This window comes from Sceloporus occidentalis, unplaced genomic scaffold, assembly GCF_023333645.1.
Source record: "Sceloporus occidentalis isolate IW3139 unplaced genomic scaffold, rSceOcc1.0.p SCAF_4, whole genome shotgun sequence".
In the NCBI taxonomy this organism is placed as follows: domain Eukaryota; kingdom Metazoa; phylum Chordata; class Lepidosauria; order Squamata; family Phrynosomatidae; genus Sceloporus; species Sceloporus occidentalis.
The window spans coordinates 37,150,813-37,177,453 of NW_028316984.1; the positions used below are offsets into that span (position 1 = coordinate 37,150,813).

The 26,641-nt window shown below is 38.8% G+C and overlaps 1 protein-coding gene across 4 annotated transcripts in view; it reads right to left on the minus strand.

Annotated features, from left to right (window-relative positions):
* Positions 1-26,641, minus strand: part of LOC149313753 (rap guanine nucleotide exchange factor 4) — a 196,436-nt gene that overhangs the window by 59,539 nt on the left and 110,256 nt on the right. For 3 of the 4 annotated variants that reach the window (XM_089519741.1, XM_089519739.1, XM_089519742.1), the window contains 4 exons: positions 23,280-23,352; positions 19,529-19,593; positions 5,531-5,584; positions 3,513-3,619 (listed from right to left, as the gene is read on the minus strand). In XM_089519741.1, the coding sequence (XP_089375867.1) occupies positions 3,513-3,619; positions 5,531-5,584; positions 19,529-19,593; positions 23,280-23,352 (299 nt within the window). The remainder of the gene's footprint in view (positions 1-3,512; positions 3,620-5,530; positions 5,585-19,528; positions 19,594-23,279; positions 23,353-26,641) is intronic. The other variant, XM_089519740.1, reaches the window with a different exon arrangement.

The following is a 26,641-nucleotide window of genomic DNA, read 5'->3' on the forward strand; positions in this document are numbered from 1 at the left end:
AGGAAGGAAGGAAGGAAGGAAGGAAGGAAGGAAGGAAGGGGGGCAAAAAAATGCTAGCTAGCTAAAAGAAACACCACTTTAGCAAAATGTTATTTCAAATAACACATCTGGCAGGGTTTAGAGACTGGGTAGCAACTGGGGTCCAAAACACACTGCAGAAATAATTCAGTTTGAGACCACTTTAACTGCTCTGGCTCAATGGTAGGGAATTCTACGAACTGTAGTTTTGTGAGACATTTAGCTTTCTCTGTCAGAGACTTCTGATGCCACAATAAACTACAATTCCCAGGATTCCCTAGCACTAAGCCAAGGTAGTCAAAGCAGTTTTAAACTGGATTATTTCTGCAGTGTGTTTTGGACCTGGATGAAATTTAAAGGCATATTCTCAGATTTATTTGTTGCAGGTTTTTCTTTTTAAAAAAATCTTAAAAACTAACTATAGCAAGGATTCACCACCACGCTTTTCTTCAGAGAATGGAAATGTTGCTTTTATGGGTTACAACAGCCAGAATCCCCAGCCACCAGAGTGGGAAGCTGATGGAGTTGTAGTCCAAGTGTTTTCAACTTCTGATATGAATGTAGCATAAGACTGTGCATTTAGTGGACTAGATACAAAAATTCAGAGACATAGTCATGTTGGTCTGTAATAGCAGGATGCAAAGGGATTTTGTAGTACTTTTGAGATTAATTGAGCAAAAGAATTTGTAACATAAGCTTTCATAGACGTGGGGTGTATCCACACTGCAGAAATAAAGCAGTTTGACAGCACTTTAAATGAAATGACTCTATCCTACAAAACCTTGGGATTTGTAGTTTGGTTAAGCACCAGTGCTCTCTAACAGATCAGGTTAAATATCTTGCCAAACTCAAATCCTAGGATTTCACAGGATGGAGCCATGACAGTGGTGTGAAACTGCTTTATTTCTGCAGAGTGGAAGAGCTGAAGGTCTGCTTCCTCAGATCAGTTTCTCACTAAAATCAATTGGAAAATGTAACCATGACTCAGTTCCCAAGGTAACTAATTTAAGGGAAACTAATTTATTCTATTCTGACTAGGACAGAAATGTAAGTACCAGTAAAATAATCTTGTACAATCTAAAACATTAGGTTGAGATGGTATATTCTATAATTCCATAATCCCCTACTATATTGTACAGACATTTTAGAAAAGTATCACTGAAGAAAGCCAGACGACACCATTGTTATTGTTCAGATCTATGAAATGATTGAATGATTTTTATTTTATTTTAAGGAGATGGTGTGATCTTTTATGAGAACAACTTCTGGTTCTATAAGAAGTTGAAAATATTGTTGAGGTACACAAAATTTTGTATCAAAGGAAATACTGTAGCAAGAAAAAAAGTGATAATTCTAGACTGGAAGGAAAGAAAACAATCTAGGCAGGCACAAACGGAAAGGTAAATAGACAGCAGTCAGAGCTTGGAAAAGTTATACTGACCATGGTGGCTGGATTCTGGGGGTTGTACTCCAAAAAGTAACTTTCCCAAGCTCTGAGAACAGTCAAATCAATCACATATTTTGTATCATTCCAAAGACAAGATTTAATATGACAACCAACCTTGGGCTGAATGTTGGAGTTTACCACACGGGAGGAATTTCTCTTAATTTCGAATGAAAAGAAAGTGGGGCCAGAATGCATTCACATGAATTCACTAGTTCAGCGAATTTACGTGAATTTGAATTGTGTTCGAACTGACTTCCCATTGCCCAAAAATAGCTTGCCATTGCCTGAAATTGTGTGTGATCACTTCTCACGCAATAACGTGAAACCCCATGATTGCGTTCAGACTGACTTCCCATTGCCCAAAATTGTGTGTGGTAGTCTATCACGCAATAACATTAAACCCCATGATTGCGTTCGGACAGATTTCCCATTGCCCAAAATTGCGTGTGGTAGTCTATCACGCAATAACGTTAAACCCCATGATTGCGTTTGGCTTGCCATTGGATTATACTTCCAATTTCCCTTGTCTGATAATGTCTGTTGTAGAAGTGGTACAAGAATATTAGATTCCCACTCATTTTAAAATATGTCTGGAAAATAAAATAAAATTGAATATTTTTCATTAGTATTGCTCACCCTTTTGAACTTGCCTTTAAGAGAAGCTAGTCTAGCTACCTTGTTACAGTGATTTGATTACCCGGTGAATGTTTTATTTATTCATTAAAACACACACACACACAAAGGCATTTCCACATTACTGAACTGTTTGTTTTGTTCCAAAAGAGTCCTGCAGCTACTGTAATGGTGTGATAATCCTCCCTGAGTGATGGACTTGTGGTGACTGTTTTACGGACTGCTGCTTAATTATATGGAATGTCTTATATCCTATCACTGTTTTCTGGGATTTATTTTAATAGTTCGTGCTGGATATTAATTTAAGGCCCACTGAGACAAAGAATGTGTGACTCACAAGCTTTTTAATTTCTTCTTTAAATCACAGACTTACTGACTACAAAGGACTACTTCTAAATAGAAATAAATGTCCATTCTGCTGTTCTGAGAAAGAGTTCCATGTAATTCAAATCATTACAGGTTGAATTAATGTATCTCAGTAAACTATTTTATTTTTTATGGAAAAAAGTCCACCCTCAGCTCAAACACATTTAATACAAAGAGAATAAGGTGGGCATTTAATTCATTTGTTCAGTTTCACGGAAAACTGCATGTTGCTGCTGTTAGTCAATGAAAGAAAACAAAGTTAGATTTTCCTAGTTTTAAATTGTTTAAAATTGTTACCCTGCCAGAATTATACCACTAGCTCCTTTTAACAAAGCAGTGCTGCCACCAGCAGGATGTGTGGAACAATGAACAGTTGGTAAACAGAAATCTGTATCCACTAAAATGTACACACAGAAAGTGGAAAACACAGATAAACTATGCAGTTCTATCAAACCTTAAAAAAATACACTTCTCCAATCCCCGAATCCTATATTTGTAAGCCCGACTGAGTTCCAACTGGTTAATTTTCTGATAAGTGTGTATGAACATGGGTTCAAAATGTGGCTGATCCCAAATGGTGTTGGATTCAAACTTCTACCACCCCTGATCATTGCTCACAATAGCTGGGGTTGAAAAGAGCTGGAATCCAACAATATATCGTAGAATCATAGAATCATATAAAGGGCTATAGCCCTCTACTCCAAGAATATAAGGCACCTTCCAACACTTTTGATAGAAAGGGGCCCAATTTAAATATGGCATGGGTCATGTAAGGAAAACAGATGTGTGGCATTCCACCAGAACTAACTTCTTGTTCAAACCAGGACCACCAACCTATGCATGCAGCAGTAACTTTTTAAGAAGGCTAGAGGTTTAGCATATTTAAGGCCGCAGGTCAGCATGCTTGGAGCATAGTCATTATATGCCATGCAGGTTGGGTATTTGGAAACCTTGAAAGATAAAAGTTATAATTAAATATCAGAGGATGCATGTTCATACACTTAAAGGGGCGGTGCATTCCCATATTATACAATCAGTTCATAAGTACCGGTATGTCTTCAGATGATACTTCCGGTCTCTTATCATGTGAGGGGCCCGAGAGAGAATTGCATTCCGTAATATCTTTCCAGCTCGGAGGATTTTTTCTGATGGAACCTTGAGGTGAAAAAGGGGAAAAGAGGGGAGGGAAGTTTTCATGATTTCCCGAAAGATGAAGAATTCTTCAGTCTTGCATTTATAAATACAGTTTGCATATAATTCCTTCAACAATACCAGGAAGCTTAGTAAGGTGGTTTTTAAAATTACAATGTGGCATGTAAACGTGGCATGCTTGGTCTGTTGTTGTGTGCCTTCAAGTCAATTCCGACTTATGATAACCCTAAAGTGGAGTTTTCTTGGCAAGTTTCTTCAGAGGGGGTTTGCCATTGCCATCCTCTGATGCTGAGAGAGTGTGATTGCCCAAGCTCACCCAGCGGGTTTCCACAGCTGAGCTGAGATTTGAATTTCAGGGTCATAGTCCAACACTCAAGCCATTACACCATGCTGGCTCCTGGTTTGTTCCAGGTTTATCTCCCTGAAAACTGCAGCAGACCAAGGATCTATGTATATGCAGATGCAACCACAGGTCTTCTGCATTTCCTAGTTTCTGTCAAGAGAAGGACTCAACATTTTCAAGGATATTGATACTTAATAAAGGAGGCCATTCTGGATGGCTTTCCTCTGTATGCACTTCTGACCTGCTATGCCTAGAATGAAGTGTATGGATGTGCTACACATTTTGTTTCTGTTATCCTGTTGATTTCCAGCTGTCCTCCAGATGGAGTGTGCCATAACTCCCATCTCCACTGAGTCACTGTAACCCCTGGGCAGGTTGGGTGTAGATAGGGTTGCCATAATTGTCCACTTTTACCAGGGACAAAATGTGGAACAAATTCAAGACCAAACTGTAGGACAACTGCAGGACAAAACTCAGCCCAAAATGTAGGACATTGAAGAAAAATGGTGGACCTTAAATGTCCTACATTTTGAGCTGAGTTTTGTCCTGCAGTTGCCCTACAGTTTGGTCTTGAATTTGTCCTACATTTTGTCCCTGGTAAAAGTGGACAATTATGGCAGCCCTAGGTGTAGATGATGGGAATTATACTCTGATACATTAGGAGTGGGAGATTGGGAACGGCTAACTGATAAACACAGTTTCAGTAAGCTTTCTGTTCCTTCCAACATCAAAATGTTAAAAGTATACCCTATGTTGGTCTGAACTGGTTTATTTCAGTACAGTAGGGATATGAGCATTTGTAGGTATGGTGTCATTTCTATCATTCTTTGTCCACGCAACAGATACTGGGAACTATGCAGTACTGATCAATATCAATTATGCTTCATCTGATTAATGCATGGGGTTCCATAAGTACAGTAAAAGAAAAGTAATAAATTTTATTTTCTGAGCAAGGAAGAGTGAATAAGGGACACAAGACTAAATAACTGAGGCTGGTGCAACACTGCAGAATTAACAGAATTTGACACCACTTGAACTGTTATGGCTTCATCCTATGGAATCCTGGAACTTGTAGTTTGTTGTGGCACCAGAGCTCTCTGACAGAGAAAGCTAAATATCTGCTAGAATTACAAATCCCAGAATTCTACAGCATTGGGACATGACGATTAAAGTGCATTAATTCTGCAGTGTAGATGCAAGCCTGACTGCATACAATGAAAGTCGACAAATCAAACCAATTGTTGAATGATGAGGTAACACTTACATAAATCCCCTTGATTTAGTGAGTCTATTGTAATTGGGGCTAGCAATATTGCCACAATATCCTACTTTTAACACCTGGTAAGTCAAAGTCACTTTTCAGGTATTTGCAGTTTGCATGACATGAGAAGTAAGTTACATAGATCTAAAATGAACTTCAGTAAAGCCCTCAGACTAAGAATTTATTCTACTTTACCTATATTTGTACTGCTGACTACACTCGTTTGGATTACTCAAGAGTCTTACATCCATAACATCATAGTCTTAGAGTTTACTATATCTATGCCTGTTGTGTGTCTGTTGCCTGTTACCTCTGTAATGGTTTTAACTGGACGAAGTGGGATGTGATGCTCACTGAAAGGGATCTGAAAAATAAAATTTAAGTGAAAGAAATGAAAGAAACATTGACGAAGAAAACAAAAAATGGATATGATCTTTTAAAAAAAGGAGAGAGATATAAATGATCATACTAAAACAAACAAACAAAAAACTGCTTGGAGTCTGAAATGATGTAACCCAATCTCCTCATGAGTGATAAGGCAATTCTCCACATCATTATGGAAATCATGAACAGCAATAAATGACAACTAGGTTCTAAGTTGAGAGGAAAACAAAACAATCAATTACTATTGATATAAAAGATGCCCACACATCGCTGTTAAAAGTGAGCCAATGACGAATCACCGTGTAAGTCATGCTTCAGGTAACATTTTAGCAGTTTAAGTCAATGTAAGTTGCCTTTTCCTGATCAATACTGTACATACATTGAAACCATCTTGTAAAAACGTTCCACAGATCCAGATTTTACTCTTTTCTTCATATCATGCATAGAGTGCCATCTTGAAAAATTAAACAATTCCCCTAACAGCCTATGTTTCTTGCAACTGAAGGAACAAGCCAATTTAGTGTGATTTTCAAACCATGTGAATTCAGCTGAACATCACATGCTTTGGTTAACTGTCATAAAACAAGACGTGGGGAAATTTGTAGTGACCCACCAAGACATGAAATCCAAAACATCTATGTGTCCTTTAGAAATGCCATGAGTGTCACCAGTTCACATTTGAAAAACTACTCTATAAAACATTCAAGACAGGGATACTTATGTTTTTCTGGATTGAATGAGATTATATTAATTATTTTAAGTGTTTTACTTTTGTTTTCATCCCCCTGTACACACACACACACACTGTTATCTAGCAAACGAAAGAAAGAAAGAAAGAAAGAAAGAAAGAAAGAAAAGAAAGAAAGAAAGAAAGACTTAATCTTTCTTCCTTGATAGCCAGTTATCCAAAAGTTTGATTTTTCTCAACATAAGTAATCATTATAAGTATGAGGGATGAAAAGGAATGACCTTAAATATAGCTACCCAAGCTACCTTCTGCACTCATCTAAGAGTAAGAACTCATTTCAAAAATATTGCAATTGCATCTGTATGGTATGTGTGTTTTGAAACCCTGCCTTATCATATTTTTACTTTTCATATTTAGGTGTACATTTAAAGAGGAATCTCTTAAAATAATAATAATAATAATAATAATAATTTTTTATACCGCCTTTCCAAAAATATCAAAGCGGTTTGATAAAAAGAACCAAGAATACGGTTCAGGAAATGCTTTTAAAAAACTGAAGACTAGACCCATTAGAGCTAAACTAAATCGGGGTGTAGAAACTGTTTTTGCCCTCGAAAAACGTCATATCCTGTAACCCTTGGACACTGACAGTATTGAATGGATTAATATTTTTATTATTTACAAAATTACAAAAACATCTGAAGGCATACAGGTTACTCACAGATTAAGCATACGCAGAGCTCCATATTAATTTCTCTGAGGCATTATTTGTGTCACCTTCTTCATTTTTTAACCCAAAGCAGTCTGGGAAGATTACCAATTTGAGAAGAAGAGGCTGAGAGGAGCTGCATAACCCTTTCTATTTTTTCTTTTTTTAAAAAAAAAAAAGATTAAAACCATATTTCCCTAAAGCTGTTTCCCTTGCAGGTAAAAAAAGAGAGACAGATACCTTTTAAAAAGTCCACCTTGGTGTCTGTGCATGAGCACAAAATAGAAAAGGCAAGCTTTCTTTATTTAAAGAAGGACAAATTAAACATTGTTTCTGCTTTAGTGACCCCAGTTTATTCACAACACTGATAAAATATGTCCTTTTGAAATCTTTTCATGCAATCAGTGCAGGCAACATATGTTAGAATGCTACATGAGACATACATTATTTAACATTTGTACCTTGCTGCTTCAAACAAAGGGCAAGTCACCTTCTTATAAAACTATAGAACACACACACACTTACGCACACGTACAAAATGCAGCAACCATTATTAAAAAATGACAGGTCATGGCCAATGTCAGGAGAAAAAGAACGCTGAGGCAGAATATGATTTGCACGCAAATACATGCAGAAAAACTGGAACACAACTAATGATGTCTTATTTTCCTGTCATTTTCTTGCTCCTCTACTACAGCCAAACAGCTGCTGTAACTGTTTTGCATGAATTGAATAAAATGCCCCAAAAGGTGAAACTCCAGCATGTGTATTCAAGGTATTTTGTAAAATTTGAGGCTGCATTTGCCATAGTCATCCCCCAGTGGGGAGAACTTGTTTGACAGAAATGTTTTAATCTAGAAGAAAAAGGAGGGGGGGAAACCAATTTGCTTCCTTTTATGATGAAGAAAGTGTTTATTTAAACCACTGGCGCCTTTGAATCAAGGTACAGTAATTTTACTGAAGGCAAAGCTCTGAAAGTACTGAAGGCAAAAAATGTTCACCTTAAATCACAAATAAAATAACATGAGATTCTGATGGGGAGCTTTTACTGCTGTGATGCCTGTCCTACAGAACTCCCTTCCTAAGCTCAGCAGTCTTCTTTCTTTCCTTTAAGAAGGAAAGAACCACAAAAACCTTCTTATCCCACCAAATGTTTGGAGATAGTTCTCAGTGAGGGTGTTTTTACTGTTGCCACACTGATTTTTTCGAAAGGCAGCAATGCTATATTGCCTTTATTGCTTTTGTTATAGAATCATTATAGATATTTTACTTATACTATGTTTGTATTGTGAAATGTTTCTAAAGCCCTGAGAGACAATCATGAGATAAATGCATTTTAATAAAATCATCATCATCATCATCATCACCACCACCATCATTGTGCATATTTAAATGTTGCAATTCTTTCTCCTGTATTCTTCAGACTGTGTCTGTATTCATACTGCAGAAATAATCCAGTCTGACACCACTTTCACTATGATGGCTCAGTGCTATGGAATTCTGGAAATTGTAGCTTTTTGAGACATGAGCCTTCTCCATCAGAGAGCTCTGGTGCCACAACAAACTACAGTTCCCATAATTCCATAGCACTGAGCCTGTTAAAGTGGTATCAAACTGGATTATTTCTGCAATGTGGATGCAGCCTGCAAGAGATAATTTCCCACTGGGATTGGGAGATACTCTAGAAGAGGCAAAACCAGGGTAACAGCTGAGTATTAAGAAAAAGAATGACCACAGATGATTGACATAACTTTAAAGTGAGTAGCAAAGATATTCAAATAATTACAGATTTCCTATACTGTACTTTGGCTCAGTCATTAATCAAAATGGAGATGGCAGTCAAGAAATCAGAACAAGACTAAGAATTGGAAAGGCAGCCATGAGGGAACTAGATAAACTCCTCAAGTGTAAAGTTGTTGTTGTCATCAATTCCAATTTATTTGTTAAGTCAATTCCAATTTATGGCATCCCTGAAGCCATAACTCTATCATGCAGTTTTCTTGGCAAGTTTCTTCAGAGAGGGTTTGCCATTACCATCCTTTGAAGCTAAGAGAGTGTGACTTGCCCAAGGTCAACCAGTGGGTTTCATGGCCAAACTGGGAACCCTACCATCTGAACTAAGACTAGAAACAGAAAATGCAGGTCTATGGCTAACATCTTCAATTTCTTTCTCCTGTTTGCCTGAAGAAATTGTGCATTTTGGTTGGTCTAATAAAGGTATAATTGTTTGGATGTTATTTGAAAGACAATCAGTTCATCTGAAATGTAGTGCTGGAGGAGAATTTGCAGTTTAGGGAGTACTCAGCCTGAAATCTCCTCTGGGGCCACTGACCACTACAAACCCCAGGATTCAATAGCATGCAGCCTTGGCAGTTCAAGTGGAATGATAGTGCTATAATTCTGTACTGTGAAAGGTCTCTAATTTGCTGGTACCCTGTTCTGAAGGCATAGTATCCATGTAATGTTGCACTGTCTTGTATCAGATGACTCAGCCTGGGCAGGAAAGATCTGCTACCCTCAAAATTTACAGCTATATATGGAAGTATATTACTTTTGAAAGTGATTTTAAAAAAAGCACAAAAAGCCCACCAGATGCTTCTAATTTTCAAATTCCTTGCACCAAGACAACAGTTCTAGTTTAGCCACCTGTATAATTTACACCATTTACACAAAAATTATTCCCACAAATACAAAAACTTTCTCAAGACCAAAAAAAAAAAAATTATCTCACTTATCTCACAGTTAAGGAGGGGGAAATTGCAGCTGCTTGTATTTGCACATGAGCATGTGACAAGCATGGATTTACATCCCCATATTAATCAATATTTGCTGTTGTTATGGGTTTTGAAGTCATTTCTGACAATGGCAAACCGAAAGCAAAGTAATCACAGGGTTTTCTGAACAGATTTGTTGAGTTTACCATTGCCTTCTCTAAGGCTGAGAGAGTGTGACTTATACAAGATCCCCCAGGAGGTTTTGAATCCTGGTCTTCCAGAATCCTAGTTCAACATTTAAACCACTACACCACACTGGCTGTCTATTCATTCTTACCTAGGGAATAAGCCCTGCTGAACTTACTGGGGCTTTCTTCTATGCATATGTGATTAGGTTCATGCTAAGAATATGTTCCCTAGGAATATCTGGCACACAGTAAATCACTTTAACTTCTGCCTATCCTCCCACTAAACTCTGAAATCTTTGCCACTTGTCTTTCTTTTTATACATAAAGAAGTGCTGCAAGGCTTATCCCATGTATTTATTATTTTACTAGCTTCATCATATTATGATTTCACTCTGTAACACCAATTTCCAGAATTATCTGCAGAACTGGTATTCACAAAGCTGTATGTGAGATACTATGACAGACTACATAATCCTAAACTTTTTTTAAAAATTTCCTTTTTCGATTTTTCTGCTGAAGTTGAAAGAATAATTGTAAGATTCAAAGGGGAATTCATTTGGCTGTTTCAAACATAAGTGCCAAACGTGTTGCTCACATGTGCTTGAGTTGTCAGAGGAACTGAACCTTGAAATAGGCTACCTTGTTTCTCATCACAATTATCCCCCACACACACACACACAAAATGTCCAACAGCAAAAGCTAATGGAGTATGTCTGCATGTCTTTATAGACTATGATGGAATCACACAGAACATATTGAAAAGGTACAAGGTTGTGCAAATTGCATTTTTTGACTTGTATCTGATCACACTCTATGATCTGGTGCCTTGTCTGATGTGATTATTTCTGTGGTCCTTTACTCCCTTCTCCAGCATATGGGAATAAAATATATGGTGCTATACAATAACCATCTTACCCTCTCAAGAAAAGAATACCTGTACAACACTTTTTCAAATCAACAATTCATATATGCCTGCTATTTGTCCTGTCCTGAACAATGGATTCTTTTTAAAAGTTCCAACATTTTAAGGGGATTCATGGAAAACTGACGTGTTTCCACAGATTTCCATCTATCTACTAAATGCCTAATGAGAACAAAGATGCCCAAACAACTCATGGGATTGTTGATATTAATTATATGTTATTTAAGTTTTTTTTAAAAAAAAAATAACATAAATATGTTAAAACAAATGGATAAGAGTTAAAAAATAATTAAACCCTAATAAATAACAAAACCATATAAAGCGATTCAGCAGCACATAGAATCCATGCATTAACATTAACATTGCTCTTCCCTGTTCTCCAACACTTACTGGAATAAACTGGAAAACTGGAAATCATTTTTGACTGATTTCTTGCAAATTAAAACTGGAGTAACCAACTAAGCATCTTTGACTGGCTGAAAAAAAGAATATGGGGTGGAAGAGGAAAGAGCCAAATCTGTATCGTTTTGGTTGGCTCAATAAAGGTATCATTGTTTGGATGTTATTGGATTTACCATATGGCCAACATGGCTACCACAGATATACAGTGGTACCCCGGGTTACGAAATTAATTCGTTCCGCCGCCGCTTTCGTAACCCGGAAACTTTCGCTAGCCGAAATGCCCTTAGGCGCTAATAGCGAAAGCCGCGATTCCGTGTGAAATCGCGCCGAAAAGCACCAAATTTTTTTTCGTAACCCGAAATAACCTTCGTAACCCGGAAAAATGTTTTTAAATGGATTTTTTTCGTAACCCGGAAATTTCGTAAGGCGGCGCATTCGTATCCCGGGGTACCACTGTATTTTGCTAGCAGGAAATGTTAGCATGCTTTGCTCCTGTATCCTGCTAGCCTGGTTTAACTGGCATCTGAGAAAACTCTTCAGAGCATTCTCAGTTGCCTATTACAGACAACGGACAGAATCTTCCAGTCTGTTCATTCAGTTTCACAATTAAGTCTACCACACTGGAAAATATGTGAAAGCCTGAATGAGGAGTGATAATCTGTAGCCTTCTGAGATGCTTTTGAACTACAGCTTCCATAAACAATCACCACTGGCTAGACTGGATAGGGCTGACAGCAATTACAGCCCAAGGACAACTGGAGGCCCACATGTCTCCCCCCACTCAACTGCATCTATAACATCAAAAACAGTATAGATTATAACACTAGTATTGGTAAATAGGCTTGGTAAAAGAGGCACTCTGGAACAGAACCAGAGATTCCATTTTCAAACTATAACTCCCAGAGAGGTGGGAAGTGTCTCTAGCCCTAGACAGAACCACGTGGCTGGGATTTCTCCTTTCAACATTATAGTGCTAAAAGTTGGATGCATACAGCATGAAAGATGTTTTTTTTCTTATTTGTTTAATAGCTTGAAAGAAAGATGAACTATCAAGAAATGGAAAAACTGTGCTATGTTAGGATAATTGTCCTAAACTAGTGCGTTTGTTCTGCAAAATCAATGTTTACTTTACTCTCCTAAGCAGAATCCAAAACAGTTAATTCACATAAAGGTCCTTAATTATATTCAATGAACTGTCCTTCATATTAAAAACTGAAGCCCTTCAGGATGAGGTAAATTTCCATATTTTTATAGCTTTTGCATACCATGTATGCTTCTCTATACGTTGACGTCATATATAAGTTGAGGGCAGTTTTTGGGGCCAAAATGATGGATTTTGAGGTTGAGGGTAAAACCTAGGGGCATGTAATAAAAGATGTAAAGGATGAAGCAAAGAATGAAAGGATGGCAAAGAATATACAAGATTCTGGCAAGCATAACTGTTTGTGCTAATCCTAAAGGCTGGATGGACGAGTAGGGAACTACAGTAAAGAGTGGCTTTGCGATGCGTTGGGCTAAGAAAATGTGAATATGTCAAAAAGGATGTAAAGACAAGAGTTAAGGTACAATATTAACTCTTATCAAAAAAAGGAACAATCCCTTTCTCTAAGTAGAGTAGTGAAAGGTGAGAGCTTAGGAGAACCTAAAAGAAGCATCAACCCAACCCTGTACTCTTTTGAGCTTCTTAGAGGGGAGGTGCCAAAGAAATACCAATGCCACTGTTTTCCAATCCAGGCTTCAAAAAGGCCAGAAGAGAGAGTAGAAAGGTTGGATGCTTCTTTTAGGTTCTCCCAGGATGAACTAGGCTCTCATGTTCCACCACCCTTCTCTAAGCACATGGTTCCCCCCCCACACACACACAGAGTGCACCCGCCCCATATGCAGGCGCACTGTACACAACTTTCAGCTTATGCTGAAGCTGCGCAGCAATACAATGAATGGTGCACGTGCCTGTGGTGTGTGCACGTTGCAGCCGCACCACACCCAGCCCCATTAAATTCAATGGGGCTCGAGGATACACATTTTTTTGCCTTACGTTGGGGTGTGTGTGCCCAGAATGGATCCCCCACGTAAGGTAAGGGTCCACTGTATATGTTTGTGTGCGTGTGTATGTTAAAGTACATTACTTACACTGACCTGTGGATAAGTCAACCCAGTTTTTTAAGGTCACTTTTTTATTAAAATTTCTAGACTGATATACAAGTCTGTATTATATACTGTATACTATAATAGGAGGAAGTCCTATTAGCCATGGGCCTAATGGGGTATTCTGGAGTCTCTAGTCTGGCCCATGGAGGTTTCCCACATATCCTTTCCCTTCCCAGAAGGTCTGCTCACTCAGGAGAGAGATATTACATGAGGAAACCTAGATTAGGTCATTTCATACAGCTGTATTATGGAAAGGTTGAAGATAATGCTAAATTATCACCAAGCAAGAGAATCCAAATTTTTCTTCTGGAATTTCATGGGCACATACTGGGTATCCCTTTCCTCTGTACAAGGGAAACTTCCTTCATAATACATGGTATTCTGAACCTCCCACGCTTAGAGAAGGGAGAGTAAAAACCTTAAAATCATTGCTGACATGATGGGATTTCTCACCTTTCAATTTATATGAGCAATTTACACAAACCTTTAATACTTTAAATCTCAGCGTGCTTCAATATTTTATCTTATGTAAGGAGTGAACTGACAACAAATGAAGAACTATACATATGTCACGATGGATTTTTTCATAAATGTATTTGCCACAGACTCCTCCACACTCTTCTCCTTGGTGTTTTGCGTCACTGTATTTTCCTACTTTGTATAAATGTGATTCATTTCCAGACGTTTGTGGTATTCACAATGCCCCCTCTTCATGTATCTAGTCAAGGGGGACCTGTTGTAGTGAATAATAATCAGCTGGCGCTTGCTCAAAGTCAAGCAGTTTCTTCATCCAGATTACTCAGGATATGACTTATTTTATGATGGCTGCATACAGACTTCCATTTGCAAGTTTGCCTGTGGCCCTTCAACAGCCCCATTCCATGTTGTTTGGCCAATTTTCTACCAGATGCTGAGCACACCACCCACCCTCCAGGGCATTTAGGGTCTCTCCCAGGCATTTTCTGATCACTTTATGGACAAGTGACCAGTGGCATTACTAGGGTTGGTGCCACCTGGTACGGTAACTCATGATGTCGCCCCCCCTCCATTGACCTTCTCCCATTTCAGACTACAGTGCTACCTCGGGTTACGAAATTAATTCGTTCCGCGGCGCCGTTCGTAACCCGATACATTTCGCAACCCGAAAAGGCGCTGGAAAGCCGCTAGCCGCGCTTCCGATTTAAATTTCGCGCCGAAATTAATTTCGTAACCCGAAAAATCTTTCGTAACCCGGAACAGTTTTTTTAAATCTAACTTTTTCGTACCCCGGAAATTTCGTAACGCGGTCAATTCGTATCCCGGGGTACCACTGTATATGGAATCCTTAGTTATGCATTTTTGTACTAATGTTACTCGTGAATCATAATTCCCATATACCACTGAATGTAATGCTAACAATTCTGACTAAACAACTAGCAAAATTAAAATTATATCTTCAAATTACAATATTATATGCACAACCTAAATGTATTTACATATACACAGTGAAGATTTGTTTAAAATGTGATGTTATTAAAGAAAATTTTAAAAGAATAAAAATTTCAAAAAAATCATTTTTTTTAAATTAAAAATTTGAAATTTGACATTTTAATTTAAAAAAAATCTGGGGCCACTCCTTTCTCTTCCCACTGAGCTTCCCCCCACCATCTCTTAAAGCATTTTAAAAGGAAGCATATGAATGCCACAGCCTGTTTCTGCCAAAATGTAGATGTTTGAGGAACAGTAGTGTCACTCTCCCTTTAGTTAACTTCAGATTCCATGACACACACACCCCCCCCAGCATTCTGGAAGCTGTAGTCCAAAATATTGCTGGTTTTCAAAGTTTTGTGTATCCTGGGCTTTCATACTATCACTAGTATTGGTTATCTGAAGCAGCCTACATACTGTTGTCTAGTTTCTATTTGGGTTTGTGAGGGTTTTTTGGTGCCTTCCAATTTTAGATATCATTAATTTTATATTATGTTAATTTTTTTTAACAAAAAGGATAGTTCAGAATTGTTTTGAGATTTCTTTGTTGGCTGCCACAAAACCATTAACTCTTTTCTACAGCAAGTGGCGGACTGATATAATAATAAAGTATCCTTTTCTCATAGAATGTAATATTCAGAGTAATTTTGAGAATAAAGTCACTGGGCTTTATTTGCAAGTAAACATGCTTAGATCTCTCCCACCACCACCCCGCTTGACCTGCACTGTTTAAATTTAAATCAGTTTTTATAACAATAATAAAGTTGCATCCTGGGTAAAAATTATGTTTAGGGGTGCTAATCTTTCTTCCTGCATTAGTCACATCAGAAGGAATTCTTGTCAAAGTGTCACAAATTAACTCCACCCAAAAGGGTTTATTTTCATGAGGATAAGGATGGGACAGGAAGCCTCATATTATGGGACAGGAAGAAAAGCATGTCTATGCAGCAATGTCTGGAAGGTTATTAAGGCTTTGAAAGATGTGTTAAAAAGATACGTCTCCCAAAGGAAATAGGAAAGACAAACAGGAAATGGTAGCCCTGAAAAAGAAAGAAGGGGGAAAGTATTTTGATTCCCCCCTTCTTTTTAAACAGTTGTTCACTCTTAAATAAAAGGTTACAGAAAACATGTTTGTCAAATTTTATCAGACTATTATCAGACTATTAAGAATATTGATTATTTAACCGGAAGGAAACAAAAATAGATATATCAGTTAATTTTCACTTGTCAGGAAAAAAACCATAAAACAGGATTTTGATTAAATAAAACTTCAAGAATAGTGATTAACTTTTTCTACCCCGACCTAATAAGCTTTAAAAAGGACAGCATTATTAACTGTACTAAGTGGTTGATGTATGGAAACAATTGAATGTTAATAGATTTCTTTCAGTCTTAAAATAGAAAGTGAAGTTTTATTTAGATTATATGCCATGTATATTTTTTCAGCATGGCACACCAGCAGTGGCTAGTTGACGAATTAACAATTCCTGATTTAAAACACACACACATAGAAACAAAACAGAACAAAAACCCACCAAAAATCTCCCTTGAGCTTATTCCATGATTATTTGATGTAAGTAGACATTTTGTTATTATAATGATACTTTGCAATGCTTTTCTATTCTTTGTCATTTAGTGTTGTAAAAATCTCTCAGACTTGATTTCAGCATGTTTTGATTTCATTTTGCTTTTTTCCTTCCCTATCCTTCTCAGCAAGTTAGAAGACTTTTTTTAATTCCACCATTGGCATTTGTGCTAATTTTAATGCACTTTTATTAATGTGTGCATTTATACATATTTTTCTCAATGTACATACTCCCCACTGTCTAAAACAGGAACCACAGGGCTCTTGAGTTGCTATAGGAATACAGCTCCCATCAGCATCAGCCAACAGTGGAGGATGTTGGGGTTGTAGACCAACAACAGCTGACCGCACCTGTCTAAAGCACATTTTTGTGTATTTTTGCAATTGTATACATTTTAATAATTCACAAGTTAAAAGATCCACCTTATTTTGTGCACACTTTATTTGTCTGAAATGTGCTGTAAGCACTGCAGAAATATAAACCCCCACCATAAGATGTGTTTCTTCTTATTAAAAAAAAATCTTGTAAGAAGGGCACTTTTGCTGAGACTGTTGAACCTCACAAAATTCTTCTCCATTCCTATGTAGATCTTACGTAACTGTTACAGTTATGTGTTGCATGTTCTGGTTGTATACAGGCTACCTCTAGCAACATCTTCATCTTATAGTTAGACTAGATTGTGTGGTTACATAAAATAATGTGTTGTTTTCCAAATTAGCTGGTACATCTACAGAATGAGACACAGATGGTTCAGGCGTATATTGAAGATGCATGTTACTGGCAGAGAACAACTTTGGTGTGGCATTTTACAACAGGGGTAGGCAACTGTGGGAGGCTGGGGGGCTTCATTAGGCCTTCACCTCCATCACATATACCCCACCACTAGAAGCTAAAACCAAATATCCCCATATGCCCTCAGCACCATCGGCATTTTGTCATATTTTTATGCTCCCTTGGGCCTTGCCCTGCACCTCCTCAGCTAGCCTGATACCATCAGACAAGGAGGATTTTGTTCCATATACAGTCGTCCCTTCAAGTCTGTGGACTTGAAATCGATGGACTGGACGATCCGTGGAGGGGCAACCCACACCCTATACTCACATAAAGGAGCGTGCCCCATTCATTTCAATGGGGCTTGATCATCTGTGAGTCTCCTAACTTGCGGGGGGGGGGGGTTCGGATTGGATCTCCTGAGAGTTAGGAGGGGCGACTGTACAACATAAAAACAAAAGCATCTTATGCCAAAGAAAGACTATGCAAAATGATATGAAAGAAAAAACAAAACAAAACTGATTTACTTCTGGTTTTTAAAAAAGGACTGCCCTGGGCCAAAAAGGTCTTAGGAGGCCTCAAAACATGGTGGAAATGTCCCCCAATGTATTTTGGGGGCAATTTCCTTTTGGAAAACCCACCCCTGTTTTAGAAGGACAAGATGACACCCTGCCTCACGTTCCACATACAGAAGCCAACAGGATTTGCAGTTGAATGTCACTTTAATACATTAGCTAGCTATTGTAAAAACAACAGGGAATCTTGCCTAGTCTTCCTTTGGCACAAGACACTTTACTTTTTATTTTATATATGGAACAAAATTCTCCTCATATGGGCAAGGGAAGTGATGCAGGGCAGACTGCACAGATCAATCCCTGAACATGTGGCCTCTGATCACTGCCCTAAGGCACCCACTGCCTGGGACCCTGCTTTGTTTAATAATGTAGCTGGCCCTGTTATGGAGTGATATGCATGTTTAGACAAAAGGGGAAATTTAATATTGGTTTATCCATGTAGAATCTGGCTCTTACACATTTCTGAAATTTCTGATACAACTAGCCAAAAGTAATACAATAAATAAACTTCCTCCAGCACCTTAGTGCTAAAAAATAAGCTAAAGAGTAGCCTACTGCACTTTTGAAATATCAACATTTTCTCCCCACACTAGTCTGCCCAAGGACTCAAGTGGAGGGAAGCCTCCATAGACATCCCTCTCTTCAGACCCATTCCCAAAACTCCCACCTTTCAAGCCATCTGAGAATTGATGGCTTGGATTTTCCACAAGAACCTGCTGCTTTATTGTAAGGCATGCAGTAAGTTTTTTATATATATATATATATATATATATATATATATATATATATATATGAGAAGATGCAGGTGTGGGAAAGGGGGAGAAGGAGAAAGTTATCAGACGTTTTCTCTCACTTGAGTTCTCAGGTTGACTAATACACATAAATATTATAATAATTAATTATAATTATTATAATATTTATGTGTATTAGTCAACCCGAGAACTCAAGTGAGAGAAAACATCTGATAACTATAATAATTAATTATAATTATTATAAACATAATTATAATTATAAATTAGTCAACCTGAGAACCAAATACACATTAGTCAACCTAAGAACCTCATACAACGTAATACACAATATTGGTGTGGGTTGATCTTTCACTGTTCAGGACCTTATTACTTTTGTCACAAAGGCTCTGGAAATAGGGTTTTTTTAAAAAATTAAAGACATAAAAGGAAAGCACGAGGAAAGAAAGCAGAGGATGGAGACAGGGAAGGAAATACAGAGGGAGAAATTGAAGGATTGAGCATTCATTTTGATATCACCATTCCCATAATGACTAAATATAGTCAGGCTTCTCTATCTACAGATTCTGTATCCACAGATTCAAGCATCCACATTTTGAAAATATAAAAAAAAACATTCTAAAAAGAAAACATCGATTTTCAATGTTATATGTCCTATATTTGTCCTATATTTTATGGTGCCTTGTCTTTCTTTGCGGTTATGACATATGGTCACCCTGACTTCACAGGGTAGAAAAATGGGGTCTGAGGCTGCATGTGGCCCAGTTTTCCTACCCTGGCCTAGAATTTTTTTAATGTAGGAAGTTGGAAAGTATGGTTAAACAAATAAAATAAAAATGGGTACTGGCTTTAACTCATTGAAGTATATTTAGTTTCAAGACTCTATATATTTCAACAACTGATGCATGTTTCATTAATATTTTCACAAAACATTAACTTAATGTACCTAGATTTCATGCCCCTTTCCCCTCTATCTCTATAAAATAAACACAAAAATGTATTTACCTTATTGCTATTTTTAGACATGGAGCAGAGGCTACTGCTAGACATATTGTCCTTGTCTGGCATCCCTATAAGAAAATAAGGCATAGATTAGAATAATACTGTTGGGAATCAGAGTTTTCTTTTCAAGTTGCAAGATTCTGGTTACCTATGCATTTATAAAAATATGTTCTTCTGATTTAGTGAGGTCACTTAGTGAGGCTAAGGGCCCTGACAGATATCCCTAACACCATTAGCCCCATATATTCTAAACCCTTGGGCTCTCTAGGGTGAAAAGGTTCAGGAAAGGTATCAATTAAAATCAAATAACTGAACATTATTTCAGAACATATGGCCATTGAATGGAAGGCTAAAGTACTGGCAGTGGTAAAACAGATGCTTATTTGTCATTCTGGGAGAGAAAAACCCTACTGGAGCAAAGTACACAAAGAATGGGGAAAAAAAGATTTTTGTTTTTGTAAAAAATCACAAAATGAATGGGATTTTCTGTGAATTGAGATTCCTGACTTGTATTCTATCTTTTTTTTTAAAGACTACATGATGACTCCCATTTCCAGAGCTTAGAAAAGCTCCCTTTTGTGGATTACAACTCTCAGAATCCATCAACTGATGGATTCTTAGAATTATTATCGAAAAAGTATCATTTCCAAGCTCTGCCCATTCTTGAGTTTCATAAGGCTGAAATGCTCAATCTCTCTAAGGCCGCATTCCCACTATGATTTAAAGCAAATTGCTGATCAGGTTACCATCATTCCCATTTGAAACCGGTTCCGATCCTACTGTGATTGGTTTCAAACGCAAAAAAAACCCACTCTTTCCTGACCCTAGTTCTTTGGCAGTTCTTTTGAAAAGAATCAATTCTGAAGCATGTTCAACAAGTGAGAATGACAGATTTGAATTGCATCATTCTGGAGGGAAGGGACTAATGGCAGAGGGGTGTTTACCATTGTAGAAAGGGGGAGAGCAGGAGGGTTGAGTGGGCAGAGGAAAGAACGGAGCAAGAGGAGGCTGGGGGAGAGAGCAGGGACCCAGAGGAGGACTTAGGCTGGGAAGGGGCAAAGGAGGTCCAGCTGATGCCAGTCAAGAGCCTGGGGGAGGAGGGAGCGGCGAGGGCCCTTAAGGAGGAGGGTGAGGCGTTGGCGGGGAGGAGAGTTCCTGGCGGAAGAGGAACTCGAGGAGGGCGGCACGGAGGAGGAGGAGAGAGGGAGGACCCTCGTGAGGAGCCGGAGGACGCCCGGCTCCGCTTCCTGACTTGGCGTGGAAGGATTAGGGTAGGACCTTGTCACGTCTCCATACCCATAAGCCCTTGACAAGACGGAGGTAACGCCGGAGTGCCCCTGAACCTGGAAGCGTGTCAGACCGCAGGGGTGGGTGGCCTCCAAGAGCCCACGTGGTGGGAGTGGCGGACCCGGAGCGGGACGACCGGGACGCCGGTGGGTGCACCAGGACAGAGGGCAGAAGAGGCATCCGCCGGGCTGGCTTACAGGCCTGTAGGTCAGAGTGCAACCCGGGTGGAGCCCCGGGGGGAGTAAGAACTGGGGGAAAGGACCAAAAGGGGGCCCTAGGCCGTGGTCAGTGATGAAACTAGGCCTGAGCCACTCTCTGGCCAGACGAACGGGAAAAGTGCACTGTTGTTGTTGGTGGGACACCATTGGAATAAAAGTTGGAGTTGTTGAGCATCCCAGTCGGACGTCCCTCGTTATTTACTTTTTGGGCAGACTGAGGACCCTAACATGGATGCCCAAGGGCCCCTACCGCCCCGCTCACAACCATCCCTCCTCAATTTCTGATTGATCCCCCACCCACCCCCAGTGCTGTCTTTGTGCTTGTGGTGTGAACTATAGATGCATAATTTTTCTTAAAAAATAAATAAAATTGATAGAAGATTTGATTAATTGTTTTTTCAACTACTTGCTATCAGTGAGGCAAGTAGTTGTGAAACCAATGAATCACATCTTCTATCAATTTATTTTAATATATATATATATATAGAGAGAGAGAGAGAGAGAGAGATTGAGAGAGAGAGTGTTCCCAAGCCAGGCTGCCTGGGCTGCCGCTTACATCACTGATGACACATAGATGATTGACATGCATTTTGAAGTAGCACAAACTAGTGGGGATGACAATCATGCCAAAAAAGAAGCGATTACAAGGGGATAATGAAAAGATCCGTTTTCATAGTAGGAATGATGGACCTTTTGGAATCGATTTACCAACACAGAGCAAAGTCGAATCCCAAACTGGTTTAAATGTAAGTGGGAATGAGCCCTAGAAATACAAATAGAAGGAAATACTTTGACTAGAGGCATTTCCACACACAGAGCTCATAGTGCCACCAGTCAAAAGACACAGTGCAACTATTCCATGTTCCCCTTCACAAATTTTCTGTGGTGAAAAAATAAGTGAAAGAAGTAATGGGGGTTTACATAAGCAAGAAGCAATTGTCTGGATGGCTTGTAGAATCCCATGCACAGAGTAAGGTGATTTTAAAGATGGGGGAAGCCTAAGCTGAAAAATGGCTGACACATCTAAGGAGATGTTACTTACTGCAAATAGCAGCCATAATATTCAGTCAGTGTCTATAAATCACACGACACACATCATCCTGAGTCCCTATGTCAGATTTAAAATCTTGGGATTATATATATCTCCAAGTAGGTACTACCTGGTGTCCTGAGACATGACAAAAGGACAAGTTGTATAATGATTGTGTGGTGGTAATTCAATTTGCCAACGTTCACCCACTTCATCCATGGCTGAAAAGGCATGTAGGGGTGGCTTCATGCCTAACTTGGGAAGTTAGGAACACATGCTGGTTTTTCGTTTTCTTTTTCATTGGGGGGGGGCACATGCTGAAGAGGCAGAAAGGAGCAGGCTGCTTACTTCCCTTCAACCACACATACTTTCAGGTCCGCCTGCCTGCTAAGTCTGGAAGAAGAGGGAATTATAGAAGGAGGTCTCGTCCTCCTTTGCCTTCCTCATAGACCTGCTTAATTTATATTTTCTTATTATTTCGTAAGAACATGAGACAATATTCACAAGTATTACATTAACTGCAGCAGTTTGTTGTTGCTTTAAAATCCTGGTGTTTTTCAATAGAAACTCTCACAAACACTGAGGAATCATCCCCTTCATCCAGTAATTCCTCACCACCTCTGTCGAAAAAGCCAGAATATACACTACAAATTGGTGCTTTTGTTGTTCTTTGCAGTCAAGCTGCTACAAATAGATGAGGAATGGCAGTCTTCATAAAAATCAGTAACAAGATTTCTGCGTGCTGACTTTCAAAACATGCAGCAAAAACAAGAGCAGGAATGGAAAAGAAATTGGTTCAGCTCATAATTTTAAAAGTATATAATTTTGCTATTTTTATACCCATTTCTAAACTGAAACCTTGTTAGCCTATGAAAGTTGCACTTTTCCAAAATTTGCAATTGCAAATATTTACATCTAGGAAGAAAAAAAATCAAAAACACAGTGTGTTAGGATAATTGATAGCAAGAAATGCCTACATTTGTCAAAATTGCAAACATAAATAAATATATTAGGAGAAATACAAAGAAAAATCTGTACAATTTTGCAAGCAAACTAAAAACAATTCTCAGGCTTTGGAACTGAACAAATTTAATACTGGAAAAATTAGAAACAACAAAATTAAAATTAACAGACATGTCCATTCCAACTCACTAATATGCCCCACTATGTTCAATATCACCTAGCCCTAGAGTAATAATTCCAATCTTATTGTACTTACTATCATTGTTGGAGCCAGTTTCCATAACACCATAAGGAGGAGCCAGAAGTCCTGACATATACTGCCGATATTTCTGGAGAAAAAGAGTTGAAATGTCATTGTGCTGAAAATTTTGTAACTGTTGTTTTCTCTGTGTAGAAGTAAGACTTCTAATTTATTGTAAAATTCACACTGATTCATTCAATTGTTAAAAATGTGTTAGCTATGTTGCTTAGAGCTCTCTGCAAAACTGATTTATAGCGAGTCTTATTCTGATCTTATGAAGATCACCAACATATGCATAATGAATCACATTAGTACGGTATATTATTCCTACACTTTAGAACAGGAGAGTGCAACTGCCAGTGGTCCAGGGGCAAAGGGAAAAAGAGAGAGAAAGCAGGAGCAGAACTTGTACCCTCCAAGGTGCCAAAGGGTGAGCAATTTTATTATATCCAGGAGGGATCATTTGAAAACAAAAAGTTTGTGGACCCACCTTTTCTTATCCACCAGACTCCATATGGTTAAGGTTATGATGATCGCCCCACTCTTGATTATGATTGTTGGCTAATTGGTGAACTGCTATTTTAGAGAACTAATAGGAATGTTGGTGAATTCAGTATTACAGTAGTGTGTTACTGATTGTATTTTGTACTATGTATCATTTTAATGATGTAATCCCACCTCAATTCGTGGGAGAGGCAGGAAATATAAATAAACTATTATTATTATTATTATTATTTCCCGCATAGTTAAATTTTATAAAAACAGTCTAAAATATTGGTGCAGATATATTCATGCAGGAATTACTAGAATTGCAAAGGTGAAATGCCTGCCTAGAGATATCACACCTTTAGCACTGTTTTGGGACAGATCTCTAGAACCACATGGGTGACTAGCTCCACACTATAAATGTTGATGCGTGTTGTAGCGAGACTCCCTGAATGACTTTAATTAGTAAAGAGGGCTATAAATAAAGAGAGCTGTTCTATGGAAACGAAAATTGTGGGATACCCATTAAACAAGATGTCACTTTGGTTTGTTGTCATTAACGGCCCTTGAGTCGATCTTGACCCATGACGACCCTGTAGGTGAGACATCTCCCTGTTCTCCACTACTCAGTTCCTGCAAAGTCTTACCCATGACCTCCTTAATAGAGTCCATCCATCTAGCATGCATCCTTCCTCTCTTTCTATTTCCCTCCACCTTTCCTAACATTATTGGTTTTTAATAATAATAATAATAATAATAATGTTTATTTATATACCGCTTTTCCAAATTAGATCAATGGGTTGTGCCTTCGTATGATGTGGTCAAACTACAACAGCCTCAGTTTTGTCATCTTGGTTTCCAGGGAGATTTCTGGCTTTATCTGCTCAAGGACCTCCTTGTTTGTGTGTGCTTTTGCACAGTTAAAACTCATGTGCCAACTTTGTCCGAGAAGTCAGATCTGGCCACAGTGGTTTGTTTGTTTATTTATTTATTTATGGTATTTATACCCCACCCTTGCCTTGGTTACATCCTGTCTGGATTACTGTAATGCGCTCTACGTGGGGCTGCTTTTGAAAAGTTCTCAGAAACTTCAGCTGGCTCAAAGAGCTGCATCCAGGCTGTTAACTGGAGCTGGCTACAGGGAGCATACAACTCCCTTGTTGCAACAGCTCTATTGGCTGCCAGCCTGTTTCCGGGCACAATTCAAAGGGCTGATTTTGTCCTATAAAGCCTTTGGGTCCAGGCTATTTGAAGGACCGTATCTCCTTGTACGAGTCCACTAGGGTGTTGAGATCATCTGGAGAGGTCCTACTCTCTGTCCAACTACCCTCTCAGCCGCGTTTGGTGGGAACAAGATAGAGGGCCTTCTCAGTGGCTGCTCCCAACCTCTGGAACTCCCTCCCTAAGGAAGCCAGGATGGCTCCATCTTTGCTTTCTTTTCAACGGCAGATAAAAACGCATATTGATATGGGTGGTTTTGTTTTTGTTTTAAAGATTTTTAAATTCTTAAATTTTAATAATGTTTTTAATTGTTTGAATTGTTTAATCGTTTTTTAAACTTTGTATTTTTAATGTTTTATACTGTTTTAACTTAGATTGTTTTAAATTTGTTAGCTGTCTTGAGTCTCTGTACTGGGAGGAAGGTGGGATATTAATATAGTAATAATAATAATAATAATAATAATAATAAATTTGTCTTTTTGGCTGTCCATGGGATCCTCAGCGTTCTTCTCCAGCAACACTATCTTCTTTCTTAACTGTCCTGCTCTCACATCCATACATGGCAACAGGGAATATAGTCAGCCCTCAGTATCCGCGGACTTGCCATCCCTAGACCCAAGCATCCATGGACAGCAAGCCCATGTTGCCCCCCATGGCAGCATGTGTACATGGCCATGCCGTCATTAGCCCCATTGTTCCTTGGTGGCACGTGCAAGCGGTTGTGCCGCCATTAAGTTCTGTTGTCCCCAACTGCGGCATGGCCATGTACATGTGCCACCACAGGACAATGCAGGCTGTCCCTAACGATGGCGCAGCAATGTACAGGAGCCATCATTGGATACAACACGGGGGGGGCTTCAGAATGAATCCCCCACAGATACCAAGGCTGACTGTATAATGGCTTGTATGATTCTAGCTTTTGTACTCAGTAGTGTATCTTTGCATCTTAGGGTCTTTTCTAGTTCTTTCACAGCCACCCTCCCCATTCTTAATATTCTGATTTCCTGGCTGCAGTCTCCATTTCTATCAGGGTTTGATCCCAGATATGAGAACTCTTTTACTGTTTCTATTTCCTCATTGACTAGGTTGAATTTGTGTAGATTCTCCGTGGTCATTATTTTTGTTTCCTTTATGTTTAACAGTAAGCCTGCCTTTGCACTTCCTTTCTTGATTTTCCTTAGGAGTTGTTCAGGAGGCTTTCTGCTGGTATTATGGTGTCATCTACGTATCTTAGATTGTTGATATTCCTTCCTCCTATTTTCACTCCTCCTTCTTCTATGTCAAAGCCTGCTACCAACTGCAATTCATGCTGGCTCAGTCCAATACTTTTTCCCACCTGAGGCAATAAATAACATATCTCCCTTTTCAGGTACAGAAGCTAACGGAGTAACAGCTGAACCTTATTTCAACACTGGTGATAGAGAATATCTTCAACCACAAATAAGTACAGAAAGCTAGCTTAGAAGCTGCTGGCCAGGCTCCACAGGCCACAGAGCTTTCCTCCCCGCCAGGACCTTATGTCCTCCTGGCACAGTATCTGCCACCTCAGGAAGCTGCCTCAATCTGCTTACTGGCAGAGCCAGTCTATTATTTTACCATGTTGTTCTATTTTGGAAGAAGATTTTCAACTCCTCCCCCCCCCCCCATCCGCAGCTCATGATGTAACAGAG